This window comes from Diuraphis noxia, unplaced genomic scaffold, assembly GCF_037042655.1.
Source record: "Diuraphis noxia isolate RWA-SAM2 unplaced genomic scaffold, SU_Dnox_SAM2 contig0001, whole genome shotgun sequence".
Taxonomy (NCBI): Eukaryota; Metazoa; Arthropoda; class Insecta; order Hemiptera; family Aphididae; genus Diuraphis; species Diuraphis noxia.
In genome coordinates this window covers 69,839,067-69,862,329 of record NW_028301711.1, presented here as the reverse complement: position 1 = coordinate 69,862,329, position 23,263 = coordinate 69,839,067, and the positions used below count along the sequence as shown (strand labels likewise).

Sequence of the window (23,263 nt, the reverse complement as noted above, 5' to 3'; positions counted from 1 at the left end):
ATAAATGTTAATTTTTGGCAGATTTAAACTGATATGCTTGATAACAAGAATATAAAATAACATAATAATTATGCGTTTATAAATCATATATTCTCTCCAGTTGATGAAATCAGTCAATAAATAATACTCCTAAGCATAGAAACAAGTAAATACTTGTTCATTATATTTGCTTATAGGTATATTATATGTATACATTAAAAAAATATCTATCTGTAATTAGTCTCATCATCACCATTTACTATTAAAGCAATTTGATTTATAAGTTATGATTTAGGTATAGAAAGAACTCATCGTTGAACTTATTAATGAATGTACTATATTGTTGTATCCTTTTAAAATTTTAGTTTTAATATTTAAGATTATACAATTATGAGTCAAATATTTAATGTTTAAGGAGACACACTACCATACTTAGTTACCTAAATTTGCTAATAGGTCAATTCATTCAACATTATTAAAGTTAACTACACATGATAATAACTGCTAAATAGACAACACAGTCAAGTGTGACATTTTATTTATGTATTCTATGTGGAAAAAGTGTGGTTAAAAATTATATATTTTTATTATTTTAAAATTAATTTTAAACCTTATCTATATATTTTAAACTTAACAGCAGTGATCTGCTTTTTTCAATATGATTTTCACATAACAGTAGCATATCATCAAATGTCATAGTAGTTGAGGTACCTAATAGAGATAGTGGTAGTTGTAGACTTGTAGTTAAAAAACAATTAATATTAGAATTAGCAGTTGTTAAAAACTAAAATAAAGTAGCTTCATTGATAGTTAATTTTAACTGTAATTGTAGTTTTAGTTATAATTTTAGTTGTCTACATAATTACTTACGACGATGGTAAGCTATAGTGAGGAAATATTCAGGGCACGTTTAACAGAGGAGTCATAAGGAGAGTAGGGATATTAAATCTATAAGCCGCGATGCAGAGGAATTTTTTATGAATACTAACAGTGGAGGGGCCTCAGAGGACTGAACCATATTCAAGCAAAGGACGAACCGGAGCACAGTATAGGGCTTTAGGAGGCGAAACAAGTTGAAACCAGTGCGCCCCCGTTCCTTTATGGAAACAACTGGTCGCTATGTAAGTATTTTCCAACCTTAACTTTATACATTTTCTAAGATGAGTTACACTGTGAAATGTTTCAGAACCCCATTTATATATAATTCATGAAACAGTATTTTAACTTACTGTATAGTGAGTAAAACCTGTCTAACCTGTCATCGGGTAAATAGCACCCATAATATATGTAAGTACGAATTTTTTCGGAAAGCATTGGGAGAGGGAGACTAATTAGTTATTACCACTGAGTGATGGAATGCATTAACTAACTAATCTCCGATTTTTAGAAAAAACAATGTTAGTATCTTCACAGAGATCATCAGCTCTCGCCACTTTCCGGGTAGAAATATTGTGTTTCAGTTAGTGTCAGATACGAAATTTACTGATCCTGGACTTGTCCATACACCAGTCTATAGCAAACATTTAGTAACGAAATGATCTAGTCATCTAGGAATTTTAGGTCCAAATTGTGTAAGTTGAAAAAAACATTAAGCCGCCGACATACTGAACGGGTGAATCATAATTTGATCAGTGAAAACCCTAAATTCTTAGCTTAATGCATTATCCATTTAACTACCTACCGGCTACCGAATAACAGATTTAAACAAATTACAGGGGGTGTACAATTTACAACGTTTTAAAGACAGAGACAGCGAATGCGAAGACGACGTCCTTAACCTTAATGATTGGACTTTTATAAATTTACACTTATTATCGATTTCACTACACTCGTTGTGCCTATTCTATATGATTATCTTCCAGGTAGGTATCTGCCGAAAAAAATCTTATATGGCGTGGACTTATGTGATATTAATATTCGTAGGTATACGTAAGTACCTATATGTTAAATAAACACGTGGAATTTTATTTCAGCAGTAGAAATGAACAATAGGTAACAATAGGAACTCTGATGCGCTCCTACACCTAAGGGACCGTTGTCACGTGAGTGTGATCATTTAATCCCCACTTATACTACACCTTCTCTACCTAGAGTCCTGATATACATAAGTAGGGCCATACCTTGCTCGCATTACGTATTCTGCGCTATACCTTGAAGCATCACAATTTAATTACCTAAGCTACAGTGTTTATACAACTAATTTGTTACTCTTCTACCAGATAAAGCGAGCCATCAAATATAGTCTACACAGTGAATCTTCTCGATAAAGGTATGTTACTATTATTCGCCATAAACAAACTGCTCTTTAAGTTAAATTATCCGTGGCATTTATTAATGTAAAACTAACCCATTATATAAACAATACCTATATTGTATACTTAGTGTAATTATTACAGATAAAACAAGATTGTTATGTTATTAAGCAATGAATAATTATATTATATATCATATAATACAATACAATACAATAAAATAAAATACAATTATAGTAATATAATATTATTTAATTATTTATTGCTAAATAACATAGCAATCTTAATTCAAATATAATACTAACACAAAGTACATATATAGCCATATAGGTAATGTCCATATAATGTGTTTTCGTCAAATGTATTCACTATCTGGACGATTTTCACTATTTTGGATATTCCATTTCATGAAACAAGTGATTTTACTATGTGGATGTGACATATACAATATACACATGAATGATTTACATAACCCATCTCATTGAAAATATCTGTGTACACCACTATTGCTACATACATCAATTTTTAGAACTGTATTTAAATTGTGTTAAAAGTATAATATAATAGTATATCAATTGATCTTCATTAAAAATATTGATTAAATAATGAACAAGAGCAATACATACTAATATTATTTTTTTTTTTATTGAATAAGCAATTTAATTCATTTTTTTGTTTTGTTTATAATAGGTATATATTCCACAGTATATGTTGAATGTTTCAGATAATCATGAAGGTTTTATTTTTTATTACAATAATGTTAGTTTGTGCTAATGCAGTTTTGGGGTTGCCTATTATCAACAACAAAACCTACTGGGAAAAACCAGTGCAATTCTGTGGTGGAAAATTGGCTATTGAAATGTCAATAATTTGCAATGGGCGTTATAATGAAGATAAAGGTAAATATAATTACTCTATAGTATATAATTATCAATGATAACTAGTATTATTCATTGGACGAATCTCGGCTATAAACCCCATCTTAGTTATTATTAACTCGAAACTGTAAAATATTGCTTTTTTTAACATTCATATTATATTGTGAGGTAATATTGTAAAAGTAAATTTTTATTGTTCTAACCTAATAGTTAATTACACAAACCTGATTTTCATGTATTACGTTAATTTGAGAGATAATTTTGCACAATATCATTTGGTGTAACTATCAAAGCATACACTTGATACTTTTGTTCAAGTATTAGGATTTCAACAGAGTATCATTCACTGTAAAATAAAATCTGAATCCAGTCTCATTTTTTTACTCAATTAAAAAAAAATTAAAACTAAAATGGAAAATGTATAAGTAAACTTAAACAAATAATGGAAAATTAGTATTTGATTTTGAATACAGATACTTCAAGAGAATGTTCAAAATATTTTGTTCTAGTACCCTTTAAAAAATATTTGAATACCTTTACCCAAGTACTTTATACGACGCTCAGGAAGTTTAATTTCATAATGATTGAATTAGCTTTAGAAACTTTTTTGAAATACTTTTTGTTATTTTATTGAAAAGGGCAGAGTAATAAGTACGAAGACAAATAAGTTGTTTACTTATTAATATATACCTACATGATTTATTTATAGGCTTTAGAAATGAAATATTTATTTATTTTAATGGGTGATTTAAAAAGTCCATCTTTTATTGTAATTTCAATTTTTTTTTATCTCAAATTTTAACTATCAAAATGATTTGAATATATATTAGAATTATACAAGTAATATTACCTACTATTTAATCATACTATTATAATACTACGCTATAATCACATTATTATCCAGCTCTTTACCCAAACTACTCCCATTGATTTACTAAAGGTCCCACATGAGCGACTATTTTTACTATGGTGGATAGTTAAGGAAGTAAAGAGTGTCAGTAATTTTAAAAAGGCACTAAAACTTAAAAAAATGTATGATAATATTATTGACATGTTTGAAATTTGTGCAAGTTAAAAAACATCTTTCATAGGTAGAAAATTAACCTTAATTTGTAATAGTTTTTTTTTTTTTTTATAATCACCTAAAACATACATTTTACCTACTTTACATTACAATATAATAAAATTTACTGTAAAATAAAGAATTTTAATGTATGAATTACTTACTTATACAATAAACAATTATATAATATTTTATTATGATTATAGGTTTATTAAATTTTTGTCTAATTATTTATATTGATTTTCAGGTAGTCAACAAACCAGAAAAACAAGAGGGATAGTGGATGAATGTTGTTCAGTTCCATGCAAACGAAAATACCTAAAACAATATTATTGCGCTCCTGAACCACAGATGTATGTAATTTTTCATTTATTCTAAAATTTTAATGATGCTTAATGGTTATGATTAGTAATCTTAAATTGGAAATATAAATCGATTATTCAATAAAACTAACTTCTTGATAAAATTATCAAACGTTTTAAAAGAATTCCGTTTAGAAAAAGTATCATGAGTGATGAGTCCGTCCTATGTTTAATATGGCGTATGAAGTTTCCCCATAAAAACTTTTTCCTTCTCACTCTTACAGGCTTAGGATTGTCCAGATTTAACAGGCATGATTGAAAATGTGCTTCTTTATGTTTGAATTTACAAAGTTACACATAAAAATATAATATAATATATTATAATATATTTATATTTATTTATTTATATTATATGTACATTGTACAAGGTAATATTTTTTATTTGTTTATAGCAAATTCAAGTTGTGAAATATTTTTATTTTCATATTTTATACTTTTCATACCTATTGTGGTTATTTAAAAATTAAATATATTATAGTCATGGCTCAATTTATCTGGCACGTTAAAATTGTTCAAACTCATTTTAAGTAGCCTGATATTTATCCAATTATTTGAGACTTGGCTAACCACTCACTACAGGCATAGATCGTTTAATCAAAATATTTAAACACAGGTAAAATTATAAGCGAGTTATTAAACTATTAATTTTTTATATTTCACAAAAAATAACATTATTTAGTGAATAAACAATAACTACTAATAGGTTCAAACGTAAAAAAATGAAAATACTTATTACATGTTAGTCATGTACTTTGTTAATTAAGTATTTGATTTAAATAAAGTCACTTAAAAAATACATAATAAATAGTAAATAATAAACACTTAACTGTAAAAACATATTGATATTACAGTAACAACTAATATTGTACATAATATTCGAACATATGATCCATATCACAGATATTGGTAAATAAACCTTATCTAAATATATATCTAAGTCCAGACCTGTAAAGAATAAATTTAAAAAGTATTTCGGTAAATACTCTGCAAATATATTTATTTTTTAAGTATTTAAATACTATTCAAATACTCAAATTGTATCATAGTTCGAACACTACTCAAATTTTTTATTAAAGTATTCGCAATACTTTTCATATACTTTTGGTTTTTAAGCAATGTAGGTATTATAGCCAATAGACACATAGCAGGTTTATAATCATTTTTATTTTTTATTTATTAAATAATTTTTTATTACATTTTAAAAACATAATGTTTTCGAAATTCAGTATTATGGCTAGAATTACTGATATTAAAACATAAAATAGATAATTCTACTTGTGATGTAGATCCGGGGTAGAAATATTCAAAAACAAACACAATTTTTAAGAACGTCCATAGTAAAGTCACCAGGTAAAACCAGTTTCAATCACCCAAACAGGCTAATAATCTTTGGTCAAAACACCCAACCAAACTGTTCTCAATGGAAAATTACCAATCAATGTATTATTTATTCAGAAATAAATTAATTTTTGTAAATTGCAGATCTAATTCCCAATTTGCAGTGACTACTGCAGAATCTACAGATTCAGACGGAAAATCAAGTCTCATTAATTATTCTTTATACTATTATCCCCTAAGTAAGTATCTGCTTAAAATACTTTACTGGTGAGATTTAAAGATAAAAGAGTGCAATTTAAAACACATAGAGTAGATAATATTGAAATTGTTAGATGTTATTCTAATTCCTAACAAGTAACTAAATAAATTATATAACATATTAATGATTCAAAGGAATATTTGCAATAACCTAATTAATTTCATTTTTTAATCTGAAATTATGGCCTTCTACTATGCTTTATTTTCTCTATGCACTCTTTTAACTCAAATATCATTAAGTTACTTAATTTAAGTATTATGCTGGATTAGAATCCGTTAGATATACTTCAACTTTTGAATCTTAAATCCACGAAACACACAAAATAAAAGTTGCTTCAATAATTATTTTTGTTTTTACAGTTGGACGTGTATTAGCTGATTTTCCAAAAGATTATCCAATCCAGTAGGTAATCAATATGGATTGTTAAATTAAAAATAAACTTACTATGATGAACTGAGTTGTGTTGTTTTTTTATTATTATACTTATTAAGAATGAGATCAGTAACACACTAGTACTACCCGTGTCAATGAGATCAGGATACAAGGATTATTTATGTTGTGATGGGGGGGGGGGGGGGGGATAAAAATTGTCATAATATTAAAGAATTGATTTGTTTATACTATATAATAACTACCTACAATAGACTTAAAATATCTATTTTTAGATCATTACTTAAAGAATGAAATAATTATAGAAGGTTTGTTGAAATTTTCAATCTTTGTCTATATAACTTTTTGTTCATTTATATTACAAAATAATTTGTGAATTTTGTTAAATTTTATCATTTTTGTCCAATTTTGAACTAAAATTGTTTATGTAAAAAAGTCATGGCCTTGTATCATATTTGTAAATCTTAGATATAAATGCAATTTTTTTATCAATGCTTAGAGAAAAAAATTAAAAACTGAAAATTTAAAAAGTTTATAAATCGTTCAAAAATAATCAAAATATTTTGAAATTTTTATTCGATTTAACAATTTATTAAAGAAACTATTGTAAAGCGCGTTATTTACCATGGTGGTTGTCAATTTGACAGTGTACAATTCAATACATTATGCATATAACTATTTGTAAGAGGAGACTTATAAATAATAATAATATTTATATTTATTACCTTTTAAGAATCATATTATTTAAATAAAGTAATAAATTAATGTCTCCAAAAGCCTTGATTTGCAGAGCGGACAACGGTTAGTTTCTAAGAGGGGAGGTTCAAATTTAAAATAATTAGATTAAAATATCCTTTTTAAATCAATCAATCAATTAAAATTTAATCAAATAAATAAATAATAATTTTAACTACGAAAGAACAAAGTTTGAGAAGAGTGCAATTGATATATAAGGTTTACAAAAAACAAGAATTTCTATTATACTTCACATACTTATCGTAACAACCATAATAAATGATAAAAATGAATATAGGAATATCATATTGCATAAATAAATTTAAAACTATATTTAAATGATCCCTGTCACCAAATTCAATATTATATTCACTTATTTTATATACATTGTTTATTTTTTGAGAAGTAGAATAATTCTAGTTGAAACTGACATATTCAAGTTAGAAAAATATAAACTACACATTTTGCATAAAATTACTTTGAATTTAAAATGTATTATATAATATATCTGTATTCAAATTAAAAGATATCTTAAAGGCTATCCTAATTAGTTATTTATGATTAATGAATTTATAGTAGGTAGTTCAGATTTAAATTATATATTTCTTGGAGATATCACCTTATACACTGATTTTGTGTGTTTATACTGACTCAAATAGCACCAAAAATCATTTTCATGTTTTAAGTTGATAAAATAATATTTAACGTTAAAAATGTAATGAATATGCTCCTAACACTTTTAAGCAATTGAATCAATTAACAAGCTTTTTAGTGGTGGTTGTGGGATTCAGCTCATAATATTCCTACAGAAAAACATAAACCATTTATGAAATTATTTCAAAATATTTTATACCTATGCAGAGAATGGTATGACAAACGAAAAATAGTAAAACACTATATTCGTTCAAAGACTCAAAGCCTTAAAGTATACCAAGTTTTCAATAATTTCACTAATTAAAAAGTAAACTTAAGTGAGGTCTAGTTTGTGATTTTACTGAATTAAATGTGAATTATTAAATAATAGTACCGATTATAAAGTATTTACTAAGTTAAGATGAATATTAAAACATTTTTCAATAACAAATGTAAAAAATCAAATCCATAGAATAAGATATTGAAAATATTCTGGGCACATTGAAAATATGGATGTAAGTATGTAATATGAATATGTATTTAATTTTTAATGCACATTTTTTTTTCTTTTTTTGTCTATAAACCATAACAAACTTAAGAAATCAATGGTTGGATACTTAATTGCATAAAATCAATCAGTGGATAAAGGTTTGTTTTGCAAATCTATATTTTATTATTGTGTATTATGTTCAATGTTGTAGTATTGTAACTATGAATAAATATAAAATATAAAATGTAAAACATTCTTCTTCCTTGTTAGTATGAATTATTAAGAGTTTCGACATTTTCCTTATTGAGATTTTAATGTTTTTTAGATCCCATTTAATATAAGTATAATGTAAGTTATAACAATAAAAGTATCCCTTTATGGTTTAAAAAATGTGTAATTTTTAATTGAGTTTCAACTATAGAATAAATGTTAATTTTTGGCAGATTTAAACTGATATGCTTGATAACAAGAATATAAAATAACATAATAATTATGCGTTTATAAATCATATATTCTCTCCAGTTGATGAAATCAGTCAATAAATAATACTCCTAAGCATAGAAACAAGTAAATACTTGTTCATTATATTTGCTTATAGGTATATTATATGTATACATTAAAAAAATATCTATCTGTAATTAGTCTCATCATCACCATTTACTATTAAAGCAATTTGATTTATAAGTTATGATTTAGGTATAGAAAGAACTCATCGTTGAACTTATTAATGAATGTACTATATTGTTGTATCCTTTTAAAATTTTAGTTTTAATATTTAAGATTATACAATTATGAGTCAAATATTTAATGTTTAAGGAGACACACTACCATACTTAGTTACCTAAATTTGCTAATAGGTCAATTCATTCAACATTATTAAAGTTAACTACACATGATAATAACTGCTAAATAGACAACACAGTCAAGTGTGACATTTTATTTATGTATTCTATGTGGAAAAAGTGTGGTTAAAAATTATATATTTTTATTATTTTAAAATTAATTTTAAACCTTATCTATATATTTTAAACTTAACAGCAGTGATCTGCTTTTTTCAATATGATTTTCACATAACAGTAGCATATCATCAAATGTCATAGTAGTTGTGGTACCTAATAGAGATAGTGGTAGTTGTAGACTTGTAGTTAAAAAACAATTAATATTAGAATTAGCAGTTGTTAAAAACTAAAATAAAGTAGCTTCATTGATAGTTAATTTTAACTGTAATTGTAGTTTTAGTTATAATTTTAGTTGTCTACATAATTACTTACGACGATGGTAAGCTATAGTGAGGAAATATTCAGGGCACGTTTAACAGAGGAGTCATAAGGAGAGTAGGGATATTAAATCTATAAGCCGCGATGCAGAGGAATTTTTTATGAATACTAACAGTGGAGGGGCCTCAGAGGACTGAACCATATTCAAGCAAAGGACGAACCGGAGCACAGTATAGGGCTTTAGGAGGCGAAACAAGTTGAAACCAGTGCGCCCCCGTTCCTTTATGGAAACAACTGGTCGCTATGTAAGTATTTTCCAACCTTAACTTTATACATTTTCTAAGATGAGTTACACTGTGAAATGTTTCAGAACCCCATTTATATATAATTCATGAAACAGTATTTTAACTTACTGTATAGTGAGTAAAACCTGTCTAACCTGTCATCGGGTAAATAGCACCCATAATATATGTAAGTACGAATTTTTTCGGAAAGCATTGGGAGAGGGAGACTAATTAGTTATTACCACTGAGTGCTGGAATGCATTAACTAACTAATCTCCGATTTTTAGAAAAAACAATGTTAGTATCTTCACAGAGATCATCAGCTCTCGCCACTTTCCGGGTAGAAATATTGTGTTTCAGTTAGTGTCAGATACGAAATTTACTGATCCTGGACTTGTCCATACACCAGTCTATAGCAAACATTTAGTAACGAAATGATCTAGTCATCTAGGAATTTTAGGTCCAAATTGTGTAAGTTGAAAAAAACATTAAGCCGCCGACATACTGAACGGGTGAATCATAATTTGATCAGTGAAAACCCTAAATTCTTAGCTTAATGCATTATCCATTTAACTACCTACCGGCTACCGAATAACAGATTTAAACAAATTACAGGGGGTGTACAATTTACAACGTTTTAAAGACAGAGACAGCGAATGCGAAGACGACGTCCTTAACCTTAATGATTGGACTTTTATAAATTTACACTTATTATCGATTTCACTACACTCGTTGTACCTATTCTATATGATTATCTTCCAGGTAGGTATCTGCCGAAAAAAATCTTATATGGCGTGGACTTATGTGATATTAATATTCGTAGGTATACGTAAGTACCTATATGTTAAATAAACACGTGGAATTTTATTTCAGCAGTAGAAATGAACAATAGGTAACAATAGGAACTCTGATGCGCTCCTACACCTAAGGGACCGTTGTCACGTGAGTGTGATCATTTAATCCCCACTTATACTACACCTTCTCTACCTAGAGTCCTGATATACATAAGTAGGGCCATACCTTGCTCGCATTACGTATTCTGCGCTATACCTTGAAGCATCACAATTTAATTACCTAAGCTACAGTGTTTATACAACTAATTTGTTACTCTTCTACCAGATAAAGCGAGCCATCAAATATAGTCTACACAGTGAATCTTCTCGATAAAGGTATGTTACTATTATTCGCCATAAACAAACTGCTCTTTAAGTTAAATTATCCGTGGCATTTATTAATGTAAAACTAACCCATTATATAAACAATACCTATATTGTATACTTAGTGTAATTATTACAGATAAAACAAGATTGTTATGTTATTAAGCAATGAATAATTATATTATATATCATATAATACAATACAATACAATAAAATAAAATACAATTATAGTAATATAATATTATTTAATTATTTATTGCTAAATAACATAGCAATCTTAATTCAAATATAATACTAACACAAAGTACATATATAGCCATATAGGTAATGTCCATATAATGTGTTTTCGTCAAATGTATTCACTATCTGGACGATTTTCACTATTTTGGATATTCCATTTCATGAAACAAGTGATTTTACTATGTGGATGTGACATATACAATATACACATGAATGATTTACATAACCCATCTCATTGAAAATATCTGTGTACACCACTATTGCTACATACATCAATTTTTAGAACTGTATTTAAATTGTGTTAAAAGTATAATATAATAGTATATCAATTGATCTTCATTAAAAATATTGATTAAATAATGAACAAGAGCAATACATACTAATATTATTTTTTTTTTTATTGAATAAGCAATTTAATTCATTTTTTTGTTTTGTTTATAATAGGTATATATTCCACAGTATATGTTGAATGTTTCAGATAATCATGAAGGTTTTATTTTTTATTACAATAATGTTAGTTTGTGCTAATGCAGTTTTGGGGTTGCCTATTATCAACAACAAAACCTACTGGGAAAAACCAGTGCAATTCTGTGGTGGAAAATTGGCTATTGAAATGTCAATAATTTGCAATGGGCGTTATAATGAAGATAAAGGTAAATATAATTACTCTATAGTATATAATTATCAATGATAACTAGTATTATTCATTGGACGAATCTCGGCTATAAACCCCATCTTAGTTATTATTAACTCGAAACTGTAAAATATTGCTTTTTTTAACATTCATATTATATTGTGAGGTAATATTGTAAAAGTAAATTTTTATTGTTCTAACCTAATAGTTAATTACACAAACCTGATTTTCATGTATTACGTTAATTTGAGAGATAATTTTGCACAATATCATTTGGTGTAACTATCAAAGCATACACTTGATACTTTTGTTCAAGTATTAGGATTTCAACAGAGTATCATTCACTGTAAAATAAAATCTGAATCCAGTCTCATTTTTTTACTCAATTAAAAAAAAATTAAAACTAAAATGGAAAATGTATAAGTAAACTTAAACAAATAATGGAAAATTAGTATTTGATTTTGAATACAGATACTTCAAGAGAATGTTCAAAATATTTTGTTCTAGTACCCTTTAAAAAATATTTGAATACCTTTACCCAAGTACTTTATACGACGCTCAGGAAGTTTAATTTCATAATGATTGAATTAGCTTTAGAAACTTTTTTGAAATACTTTTTGTTATTTTATTGAAAAGGGCAGAGTAATAAGTACGAAGACAAATAAGTTGTTTACTTATTAATATATACCTACATGATTTATTTATAGGCTTTAGAAATGAAATATTTATTTATTTTAATGGGTGATTTAAAAAGTCCATCTTTTATTGTAATTTCAATTTTTTTTTATCTCAAATTTTAACTATCAAAATGATTTGAATATATATTAGAATTATACAAGTAATATTACCTACTATTTAATCATACTATTATAATACTACGCTATAATCACATTATTATCCAGCTCTTTACCCAAACTACTCCCATTGATTTACTAAAGGTCCCACATGAGCGACTATTTTTACTATGGTGGATAGTTAAGGAAGTAAAGAGTGTCAGTAATTTTAAAAAGGCACTAAAACTTAAAAAAATGTATGATAATATTATTGACATGTTTGAAATTTGTGCAAGTTAAAAAACATCTTTCATAGGTAGAAAATTAACCTTAATTTGTAATAGTTTTTTTTTTTTTTTATAATCACCTAAAACATACATTTTACCTACTTTACATTACAATATAATAAAATTTACTGTAAAATAAAGAATTTTAATGTATGAATTACTTACTTATACAATAAACAATTATATAATATTTTATTATGATTATAGGTTTATTAAATTTTTGTCTAATTATTTATATTGATTTTCAGGTAGTCAACAAACCAGAAAAACAAGAGGGATAGTGGATGAATGTTGTTCAGTTCCATGCAAACGAAAATACCTAAAACAATATTATTGCGCTCCTGAACCACAGATGTATGTAATTTTTCATTTATTCTAAAATTTTAATGATGCTTAATGGTTATGATTAGTAATCTTAAATTGGAAATATAAATCGATTATTCAATAAAACTAACTTCTTGATAAAATTATCAAACGTTTTAAAAGAATTCCGTTTAGAAAAAGTATCATGAGTGATGAGTCCGTCCTATGTTTAATATGGCGTATGAAGTTTCCCCATAAAAACTTTTTCCTTCTCACTCTTACAGGCTTAGGATTGTCCAGATTTAACAGGCATGATTGAAAATGTGCTTCTTTATGTTTGAATTTACAAAGTTACACATAAAAATATAATATAATATATTATAATATATTTATATTTATTTATTTATATTATATGTACATTGTACAAGGTAATATTTTTTATTTGTTTATAGCAAATTCAAGTTGTGAAATATTTTTATTTTCATATTTTATACTTTTCATACCTATTGTGGTTATTTAAAAATTAAATATATTATAGTCATGGCTCAATTTATCTGGCACGTTAAAATTGTTCAAACTCATTTTAAGTAGCCTGATATTTATCCAATTATTTGAGACTTGGCTAACCACTCACTACAGGCATAGATCGTTTAATCAAAATATTTAAACACAGGTAAAATTATAAGCGAGTTATTAAACTATTAATTTTTTATATTTCACAAAAAATAACATTATTTAGTGAATAAACAATAACTACTAATAGGTTCAAACGTAAAAAAATCATTTTTATTTTTTATTTATTAAATAATTTTTTATTACATTTTAAAAACATAATGTTTTCGAAATTCAGTATTATGGCTAGAATTACTGATATTAAAACATAAAATAGATAATTCTACTTGTGATGTAGATCCGGGGTAGAAATATTCAAAAACAAACACAATTTTTAAGAACGTCCATAGTAAAGTCACCAGGTAAAACCAGTTTCAATCACCCAAACAGGCTAATAATCTTTGGTCAAAACACCCAACCAAACTGTTCTCAATGGAAAATTACCAATCAATGTATTATTTATTCAGAAATAAATTAATTTTTGTAAATTGCAGATCTAATTCCCAATTTGCAGTGACTACTGCAGAATCTACAGATTCAGACGGAAAATCAAGTCTCATTAATTATTCTTTATACTATTATCCCCTAAGTAAGTATCTGCTTAAAATACTTTACTGGTGAGATTTAAAGATAAAAGAGTGCAATTTAAAACACATAGAGTAGATAATATTGAAATTGTTAGATGTTATTCTAATTCCTAACAAGTAACTAAATAAATTATATAACATATTAATGATTCAAAGGAATATTTGCAATAACCTAATTAATTTCATTTTTTAATCTGAAATTATGGCCTTCTACTATGCTTTATTTTCTCTATGCACTCTTTTAACTCAAATATCATTAAGTTACTTAATTTAAGTATTATGCTGGATTAGAATCCGTTAGATATACTTCAACTTTTGAATCTTAAATCCACGAAACACACAAAATAAAAGTTGCTTCAATAATTATTTTTGTTTTTACAGTTGGACGTGTATTAGCTGATTTTCCAAAAGATTATCCAATCCAGTAGGTAATCAATATGGATTGTTAAATTAAAAATAAACTTACTATGATGAACTGAGTTGTGTTGTTTTTTTATTATTATACTTATTAAGAATGAGATCAGTAACACACTAGTACTACCCGTGTCAATGAGATCAGGATACAAGGATTATTTATGTTGTGATGGGGGGGGGGGGGATAAAAATTGTCATAATATTAAAGAATTGATTTGTTTATACTATATAATAACTACCTACAATAGACTTAAAATATCTATTTTTAGATCATTACTTAAAGAATGAAATAATTATAGAAGGTTTGTTGAAATTTTCAATCTTTGTCTATATAACTTTTTGTTCATTTATATTACAAAATAATTTGTGAATTTTGTTAAATTTTATCATTTTTGTCCAATTTTGAACTAAAATTGTTTATGTAAAAAAGTCATGGCCTTGTATCATATTTGTAAATCTTAGATATAAATGCAATTTTTTTATCAATGCTTAGAGAAAAAAATTAAAAACTGAAAATTTAAAAAGTTTATAAATCGTTCAAAAATAATCAAAATATTTTGAAATTTTTATTCGATTTAACAATTTATTAAAGAAACTATTGTAAAGCGCGTTATTTACCATGGTGGTTGTCAATTTGACAGTGTACAATTCAATACATTATGCATATAACTATTTGTAAGAGGAGACTTATAAATAATAATAATATTTATATTTATTACCTTTTAAGAATCATATTATTTAAATAAAGTAATAAATTAATGTCTCCAAAAGCCTTGATTTGCAGAGCGGACAACGGTTAGTTTCTAAGAGGGGAGGTTCAAATTTAAAATAATTAGATTAAAATATCCTTTTTAAATCAATCAATCAATTAAAATTTAATCAAATAAATAAATAATAATTTTAACTACGAAAGAACAAAGTTTGAGAAGAGTGCAATTGATATATAAGGTTTACAAAAAACAAGAATTTCTATTATACTTCACATACTTATCGTAACAACCATAATAAATGATAAAAATGAATATAGGAATATCATATTGCATAAATAAATTTAAAACTATATTTAAATGATCCCTGTCACCAAATTCAATATTATATTCACTTATTTTATATACATTGTTTATTTTTTGAGAAGTAGAATAATTCTAGTTGAAACTGACATATTCAAGTTAGAAAAATATAAACTACACATTTTGCATAAAATTACTTTGAATTTAAAATGTATTATATAATATATCTGTATTCAAATTAAAAGATATCTTAAAGGCTATCCTAATTAGTTATTTATGATTAATGAATTTATAGTAGGTAGTTCAGATTTAAATTATATATTTCTTGGAGATATCACCTTATACACTGATTTTGTGTGTTTATACTGACTCAAATAGCACCAAAAATCATTTTCATGTTTTAAGTTGATAAAATAATATTTAACGTTAAAAATGTAATGAATATGCTCCTAACACTTTTAAGCAATTGAATCAATTAACAAGCTTTTTAGTGGTGGTTGTGGGATTCAGCTCATAATATTCCTACAGAAAAACATAAACCATTTATGAAATTATTTCAAAATATTTTATACCTATGCAGAGAATGGTATGACAAACGAAAAATAGTAAAACACTATATTCGTTCAAAGACTCAAAGCCTTAAAGTATACCAAGTTTTCAATAATTTCACTAATTAAAAAGTAAACTTAAGTGAGGTCTAGTTTGTGATTTTACTGAATTAAATGTGAATTATTAAATAATAGTACCGATTATAAAGTATTTACTAAGTTAAGATGAATATTAAAACATTTTTCAATAACAAATGTAAAAAATCAAATCCATAGAATAAGATATTGAAAATATTCTGGGCACATTGAAAATATGGATGTAAGTATGTAATATGAATATGTATTTAATTTTTAATGCACATTTTTTTTTCTTTTTTTGTCTATAAACCATAACAAACTTAAGAAATCAATGGTTGGATACTTAATTGCATAAAATCAATCAGTGGATAAAGGTTTGTTTTGCAAATCTATATTTTATTATTGTGTATTATGTTCAATGTTGTAGTATTGTAACTATGAATAAATATAAAATATAAAATGTAAAACATTCTTCTTCCTTGTTAGTATGAATTATTAAGAGTTTCGACATTTTCCTTATTGAGATTTTAATGTTTTTTAGATCCCATTTAATATAAGTATAATGTAAGTTATAACAATAAAAGTATCCCTTTATGGTTTAAAAAATGTGTAATTTTTAATTGAGTTTCAACTATAGAATAAATGTTAATTTTTGGCAGATTTAAACTGATATGCTTGATAACAAGAATATAAAATAACATAATAATTATGCGTTTATAAATCATATATTCTCTCCAGTTGATGAAATCAGTCAATAAATAATACTCCTAAGCATAGAAACAAGTAAATACTTGTTCATTATATTTGCTTATAGGTATATTATATGTATACATTAAAAAAATATCTATCTGTAATTAGTCTCATCATCACCATTTACTATTAAAGCAATTTGATTTATAAGTTATGATTTAGGTATAGAAAGAACTCATCGTTGAACTTATTAATGAATGTACTATATTGTTGTATCCTTTTAAAATTTTAGTTTTAATATTTAAGATTATACAATTATGAGTCAAATATTTAATGTTTAAGGAGACACACTACCATACTTAGTTACCTAAATTTGCTAATAGGTCAATTCATTCAACATTATTAAAGTTAACTACACATGATAATAACTGCTAAATAGACAACACAGTCAAGTGTGACATTTTATTTATGTATTCTATGTGGAAAAAGTGTGGTTAAAAATTATATATTTTTATTATTTTAAAATTAATTTTAAACCTTATCTATATATTTTGAACTTAACAGCAGTGATCTGCTTTTTTCAATATGATTTTCACATAACAGTAGCATATCATCAAATGTCATAGTAGTTGTGGTACCTAATAGAGATAGTGGTAGTTGTAGACTTGTAGTTAAAAAACAATTAATATTAGAATTAGCAGTTGTTAAAAACTAAAATAAAGTAGCTTCATTGATAGTTAATTTTAACTGTAATTGTAGTTTTAGTTATAATTTTAGTTGTCTACATAATTACTTACGACGATGGTAAGCTATAGTGAGGAAATATTCAGGGCACGTTTAACAGAGGAGTCATAAGGAGAGTAGGGATATTAAATCTATAAGCCGCGATGCAGAGGAATTTTTTATGAATACTAACAGTGGAGGGGCCTCAGAGGACTGAACCATATTCAAGCAAAGGACGAACCGGAGCACAGTATAGGGCTTTAGGAGGCGAAACAAGTTGAAACCAGTGCGCCCCCGTTCCTTTATGGAAACAACTGGTCGCTATGTAAGTATTTTCCAACCTTAACTTTATACATTTTCTAAGATGAGTTACACTGTGAAATGTTTCAGAACCCCATTTATATATAATTCATGAAACAGTATTTTAACTTACTGTATAGTGAGTAAAACCTGTCTAACCTGTCATCGGGTAAATAGCACCCATAATATATGTAAGTACGAATTTTTTCGGAAAGCATTGGGAGAGGGAGACTAATTAGTTATTACCACTGAGTGCTGGAATGCATTAACTAACTAATCTCCGATTTTTAGAAAAAACAATGTTAGTATCTTCACAGAGATCATCAGCTCTCGCCACTTTCCGGGTAGAAATATTGTGTTTCAGTTAGTGTCAGATACGAAATTTACTGATCCTGGACTTGTCCATACACCAGTCTATAGCAAACATTTAGTAACGAAATGATCTAGTCATCTAGGAATTTTAGGTCCAAATTGTGTAAGTTGAAAAAAACATTAAGCCGCCGACATACTGAACGGGTGAATCATAATTTGATCAGTGAAAACCCTAAATTCTTAGCTTAATGCATTATCCATTTAACTACCTACCGGCTACCGAATAACAGATTTAAACAAATTACAGGGGGTGTACAATTTACAACGTTTTAAAGACAGAGACAGCGAATGCGAAGACGACGTCCTTAACCTTAATGATTGGACTTTTATAAATTTACACTTATTATCGATTTCACTACACTCGTTGTACCTATTCTATATGATTATCTTCCAGGTAGGTATCTGCCGAAAAAAATCTTATATGGCGTGGACTTATGTGATATTAATATTCGTAGGTATACGTAAGTACCTATATGTTAAATAAACACGTGGAATTTTATTTCAGCAGTAGAAATGAACAATAGGTAACAATAGGAACTCTGATGCGCTCCTACACCTAAGGGACCGTTGTCACGTGAGTGTGATCATTTAATCCCCACTTATACTACACCTTCTCTACCTAGAGTCCTGATATACATAAGTAGGGCCATACCTTGCTCGCATTACGTATTCTGCGCTATACCTTGAAGCATCACAATTTAATTACCTAAGCTACAGTGTTTATACAACTAATTTGTTACTCTTCTACCAGATAAAGCGAGCCATCAAATATAGTCTACACAGTGAATCTTCTCGATAAAGGTATGTTACTATTATTCGCCATAAACAAACTGCTCTTTAAGTTAAATTATCCGTGGCATTTATTAATGTAAAACTAACCCATTATATAAACAATACCTATATTGTATACTTAGTGTAATTATTACAGATAAAACAAGATTGTTATGTTATTAAGCAATGAATAATTATATTATATATCATATAATACAATACAATACAATAAAATAAAATACAATTATAGTAATATAATATTATTTAATTATTTATTGCTAAATAACATAGCAATCTTAATTCAAATATAATACTAACACAAAGTACATATATAGCCATATAGGTAATGTCCATATAATGTGTTTTCGTCAAATGTATTCACTATCTGGACGATTTTCACTATTTTGGATATTCCATTTCATGAAACAAGTGATTTTACTATGTGGATGTGACATATACAATATACACATGAATGATTTACATAACCCATCTCATTGAAAATATCTGTGTACACCACTATTGCTACATACATCAATTTTTAGAACTGTATTTAAATTGTGTTAAAAGTATAATATAATAGTATATCAATTGATCTTCATTAAAAATATTGATTAAATAATGAACAAGAGCAATACATACTAATATTATTTTTTTTTTTATTGAATAAGCAATTTAATTCATTTTTTTGTTTTGTTTATAATAGGTATATATTCCACAGTATATGTTGAATGTTTCAGATAATCATGAAGGTTTTATTTTTTATTACAATAATGTTAGTTTGTGCTAATGCAGTTTTGGGGTTGCCTATTATCAACAACAAAACCTACTGGGAAAAACCAGTGCAATTCTGTGGTGGAAAATTGGCTATTGAAATGTCAATAATTTGCAATGGGCGTTATAATGAAGATAAAGGTAAATATAATTACTCTATAGTATATAATTATCAATGATAACTAGTATTATTCATTGGACGAATCTCGGCTATAAACCCCATCTTAGTTATTATTAACTCGAAACTGTAAAATATTGCTTTTTTTAACATTCATATTATATTGTGAGGTAATATTGTAAAAGTAAATTTTTATTGTTCTAACCTAATAGTTAATTACACAAACCTGATTTTCATGTATTACGTTAATTTGAGAGATAATTTTGCACAATATCATTTGGTGTAACTATCAAAGCATACACTTGATACTTTTGTTCAAGTATTAGGATTTCAACAGAGTATCATTCACTGTAAAATAAAATCTGAATCCAGTCTCATTTTTTTACTCAATTAAAAAAAAATTAAAACTAAAATGGAAAATGTATAAGTAAACTTAAACAAATAATGGAAAATTAGTATTTGATTTTGAATACAGATACTTTAAGAGAATGTTCAAAATATTTTGTTCTAGTACCCTTTAAAAAATATTTGAATACCTTTACCCAAGTACTTTATACGACGCTCAGGAAGTTTAATTTCATAATGATTGAATTAGCTTTAGAAACTTTTTTGAAATACTTTTTGTTATTTTATTGAAAAGGGCAGAGTAATAAGTACGAAGACAAATAAGTTGTTTACTTATTAATATATACCTACATGATTTATTTATAGGCTTTAGAAATGAAATATTTATTTATTTTAATGGGTGATTTAAAAAGTCCATCTTTTATTGTAATTTCAATTTTTTTTTATCTCAAATTTTAACTATCAAAATGATTTGAATATATATTAGAATTATACAAGTAATATTACCTACTATTTAATCATACTATTATAATACTACGCTATAATCACATTATTATCCAGCTCTTTACCCAAACTACTCCCATTGATTTACTAAAGGTCCCACATGAGCGACTATTTTTACTATGGTGGATAGTTAAGGAAGTAAAGAGTGTCAGTAATTTTAAAAAGGCACTAAAACTTAAAAAAATGTATGATAATATTATTGACATGTTTGAAATTTGTGCAAGTTAAAAAACATCTTTCATAGGTAGAAAATTAACCTTAATTTGTAATAGTTTTTTTTTTTTTTTATAATCACCTAAAACATACATTTTACCTACTTTACATTACAATATAATAAAATTTACTGTAAAATAAAGAATTTTAATGTATGAATTACTTACTTATACAATAAACAATTATATAATATTTTATTATGATTATAGGTTTATTAAATTTTTGTCTAATTATTTATATTGATTTTCAGGTAGTCAACAAACCAGAAAAACAAGAGGGATAGTGGATGAATGTTGTTCAGTTCCATGCAAACGAAAATACCTAAAACAATATTATTGCGCTCCTGAACCACAGATGTATGTAATTTTTCATTTATTCTAAAATTTTAATGATGCTTAATGGTTATGATTAGTAATCTTAAATTGGAAATATAAATCGATTATTCAATAAAACTAACTTCTTGATAAAATTATCAAACGTTTTAAAAGAATTCCGTTTAGAAAAAGTATCATGAGTGATGAGTCCGTCCTATGTTTAATATGGCGTATGAAGTTTCCCCATAAAAACTTTTTCCTTCTCACTCTTACAGGCTTAGGATTGTCCAGATTTAACAGGCATGATTGAAAATGTGCTTCTTTATGTTTGAATTTACAAAGTTACACATAAAAATATAATATAATATATTATAATATATTTATATTTATTTATTTATATTATATGTACATTGTACAAGGTAATATTTTTTATTTGTTTATAGCAAATTCAAGTTGTGAAATATTTTTATTTTCATATTTTATACTTTTCATACCTATTGTGGTTATTTAAAAATTAAATATATTATAGTCATGGCTCAATTTATCTGGCACGTTAAAATTGTTCAAACTCATTTTAAGTAGCCTGATATTTATCCAATTATTTGAGACTTGGCTAACCACTCACTACAGGCATAGATCGTTTAATCAAAATATTTAAACACAGGTAAAATTATAAGCGAGTTATTAAACTATTAATTTTTTATATTTCACAAAAAATAACATTATTTAGTGAATAAACAATAACTACTAATAGGTTCAAACGTAAAAAAATCATTTTTATTTTTTATTTATTAAATAATTTTTTATTACATTTTAAAAACATAATGTTTTCGAAATTCAGTATTATGGCTAGAATTACTGATATTAAAACATAAAATAGATAATTCTACTTGTGATGTAGATCCGGGGTAGAAATATTCAAAAACAAACACAATTTTTAAGAACGTCCATAGTAAAGTCACCAGGTAAAACCAGTTTCAATCACCCAAACAGGCTAATAATCTTTGGTCAAAACACCCAACCAAACTGTTCTCAATGGAAAATTACCAATCAATGTATTATTTATTCAGAAATAAATTAATTTTTGTAAATTGCAGATCTAATTCCCAATTTGCAGTGACTACTGCAGAATCTACAGATTCAGACGGAAAATCAAGTCTCATTAATTATTCTTTATACTATTATCCCCTAAGTAAGTATCTGCTTAAAATACTTTACTGGTGAGATTTAAAGATAAAAGAGTGCAATTTAAAACACATAGAGTAGATAATATTGAAATTGTTAGATGTTATTCTAATTCCTAACAAGTAACTAAATAAATTATATAACATATTAATGATTCAAAGGAATATTTGCAATAACCTAATTAATTTCATTTTTTAATCTGAAATTATGGCCTTCTACTATGCTTTATTTTCTCTATGCACTCTTTTAACTCAAATATCATTAAGTTACTTAATTTAAGTATTATGCTGGATTAGAATCCGTTAGATATACTTCAACTTTTGAATCTTAAATCCACGAAACACACAAAATAAAAGTTGCTTCAATAATTATTTTTGTTTTTACAGTTGGACGTGTATTAGCTGATTTTCCAAAAGATTATCCAATCCAGTAG

The 23,263-nt window shown here is 26.2% G+C and overlaps 3 protein-coding genes across 3 annotated transcripts; all 3 read left to right on the top strand.

Annotated features, from left to right (window-relative positions):
* Nucleotides 1-1,952: 1,952 nt before the first annotated feature.
* Nucleotides 1,953-6,537, top strand: LOC149061489 (insulin-like growth factor 2). The gene is made up of 5 exons (XM_089215012.1): nt 1,953-2,248; nt 2,956-3,130; nt 4,420-4,525; nt 6,017-6,111; nt 6,491-6,537. The coding sequence occupies exons 2-5, from the start codon at nt 2,962-2,964 to the stop codon at nt 6,535-6,537; spliced, it is 417 nt and encodes a 138-aa protein (XP_089071138.1). The 5' UTR covers nt 1,953-2,248; nt 2,956-2,961.
* A 4,216-nt stretch (nt 6,538-10,753) lies between these two features.
* LOC149061488 (insulin-like growth factor 2) lies at nt 10,754-14,902 on the top strand. Its single transcript, XM_089215011.1, has 5 exons — nt 10,754-11,049; nt 11,757-11,931; nt 13,221-13,326; nt 14,382-14,476; nt 14,856-14,902. Exons 2-5 carry the CDS (start codon nt 11,763-11,765, stop codon nt 14,900-14,902), a joined length of 417 nt encoding a protein of 138 aa, XP_089071137.1. The 5' UTR covers nt 10,754-11,049; nt 11,757-11,762.
* A 4,212-nt stretch (nt 14,903-19,114) lies between these two features.
* Nucleotides 19,115-23,263, top strand: LOC149061487 (insulin-like growth factor 2). Its single transcript, XM_089215010.1, has 5 exons — nt 19,115-19,410; nt 20,118-20,292; nt 21,582-21,687; nt 22,743-22,837; nt 23,217-23,263. Exons 2-5 carry the CDS (start codon nt 20,124-20,126, stop codon nt 23,261-23,263), a joined length of 417 nt encoding a protein of 138 aa, XP_089071136.1. The 5' UTR covers nt 19,115-19,410; nt 20,118-20,123.

Coding starts and splice junctions, on each gene's coding strand:
- LOC149061489 (XM_089215012.1), top strand. CDS start 2,962: ATGAAGGTTTTATTTTTTATTACAATAATGTTAGTTTGTGCTAATGCA. Junction 4,526..6,016: donor TGCGCTCCTGAACCACAGAT/GTATGTAATTTT, acceptor TGTAAATTGCAG/ATCTAATTCCCAATTTGCAG. Junction 6,112..6,490: donor TTTATACTATTATCCCCTAA/GTAAGTATCTGC, acceptor TTGTTTTTACAG/TTGGACGTGTATTAGCTGAT.
- LOC149061488 (XM_089215011.1), top strand. CDS start 11,763: ATGAAGGTTTTATTTTTTATTACAATAATGTTAGTTTGTGCTAATGCA. Junction 13,327..14,381: donor TGCGCTCCTGAACCACAGAT/GTATGTAATTTT, acceptor TGTAAATTGCAG/ATCTAATTCCCAATTTGCAG. Junction 14,477..14,855: donor TTTATACTATTATCCCCTAA/GTAAGTATCTGC, acceptor TTGTTTTTACAG/TTGGACGTGTATTAGCTGAT.
- LOC149061487 (XM_089215010.1), top strand. CDS start 20,124: ATGAAGGTTTTATTTTTTATTACAATAATGTTAGTTTGTGCTAATGCA. Junction 20,293..21,581: donor GCGTTATAATGAAGATAAAG/GTAAATATAATT, acceptor ATTGATTTTCAG/GTAGTCAACAAACCAGAAAA. Junction 21,688..22,742: donor TGCGCTCCTGAACCACAGAT/GTATGTAATTTT, acceptor TGTAAATTGCAG/ATCTAATTCCCAATTTGCAG.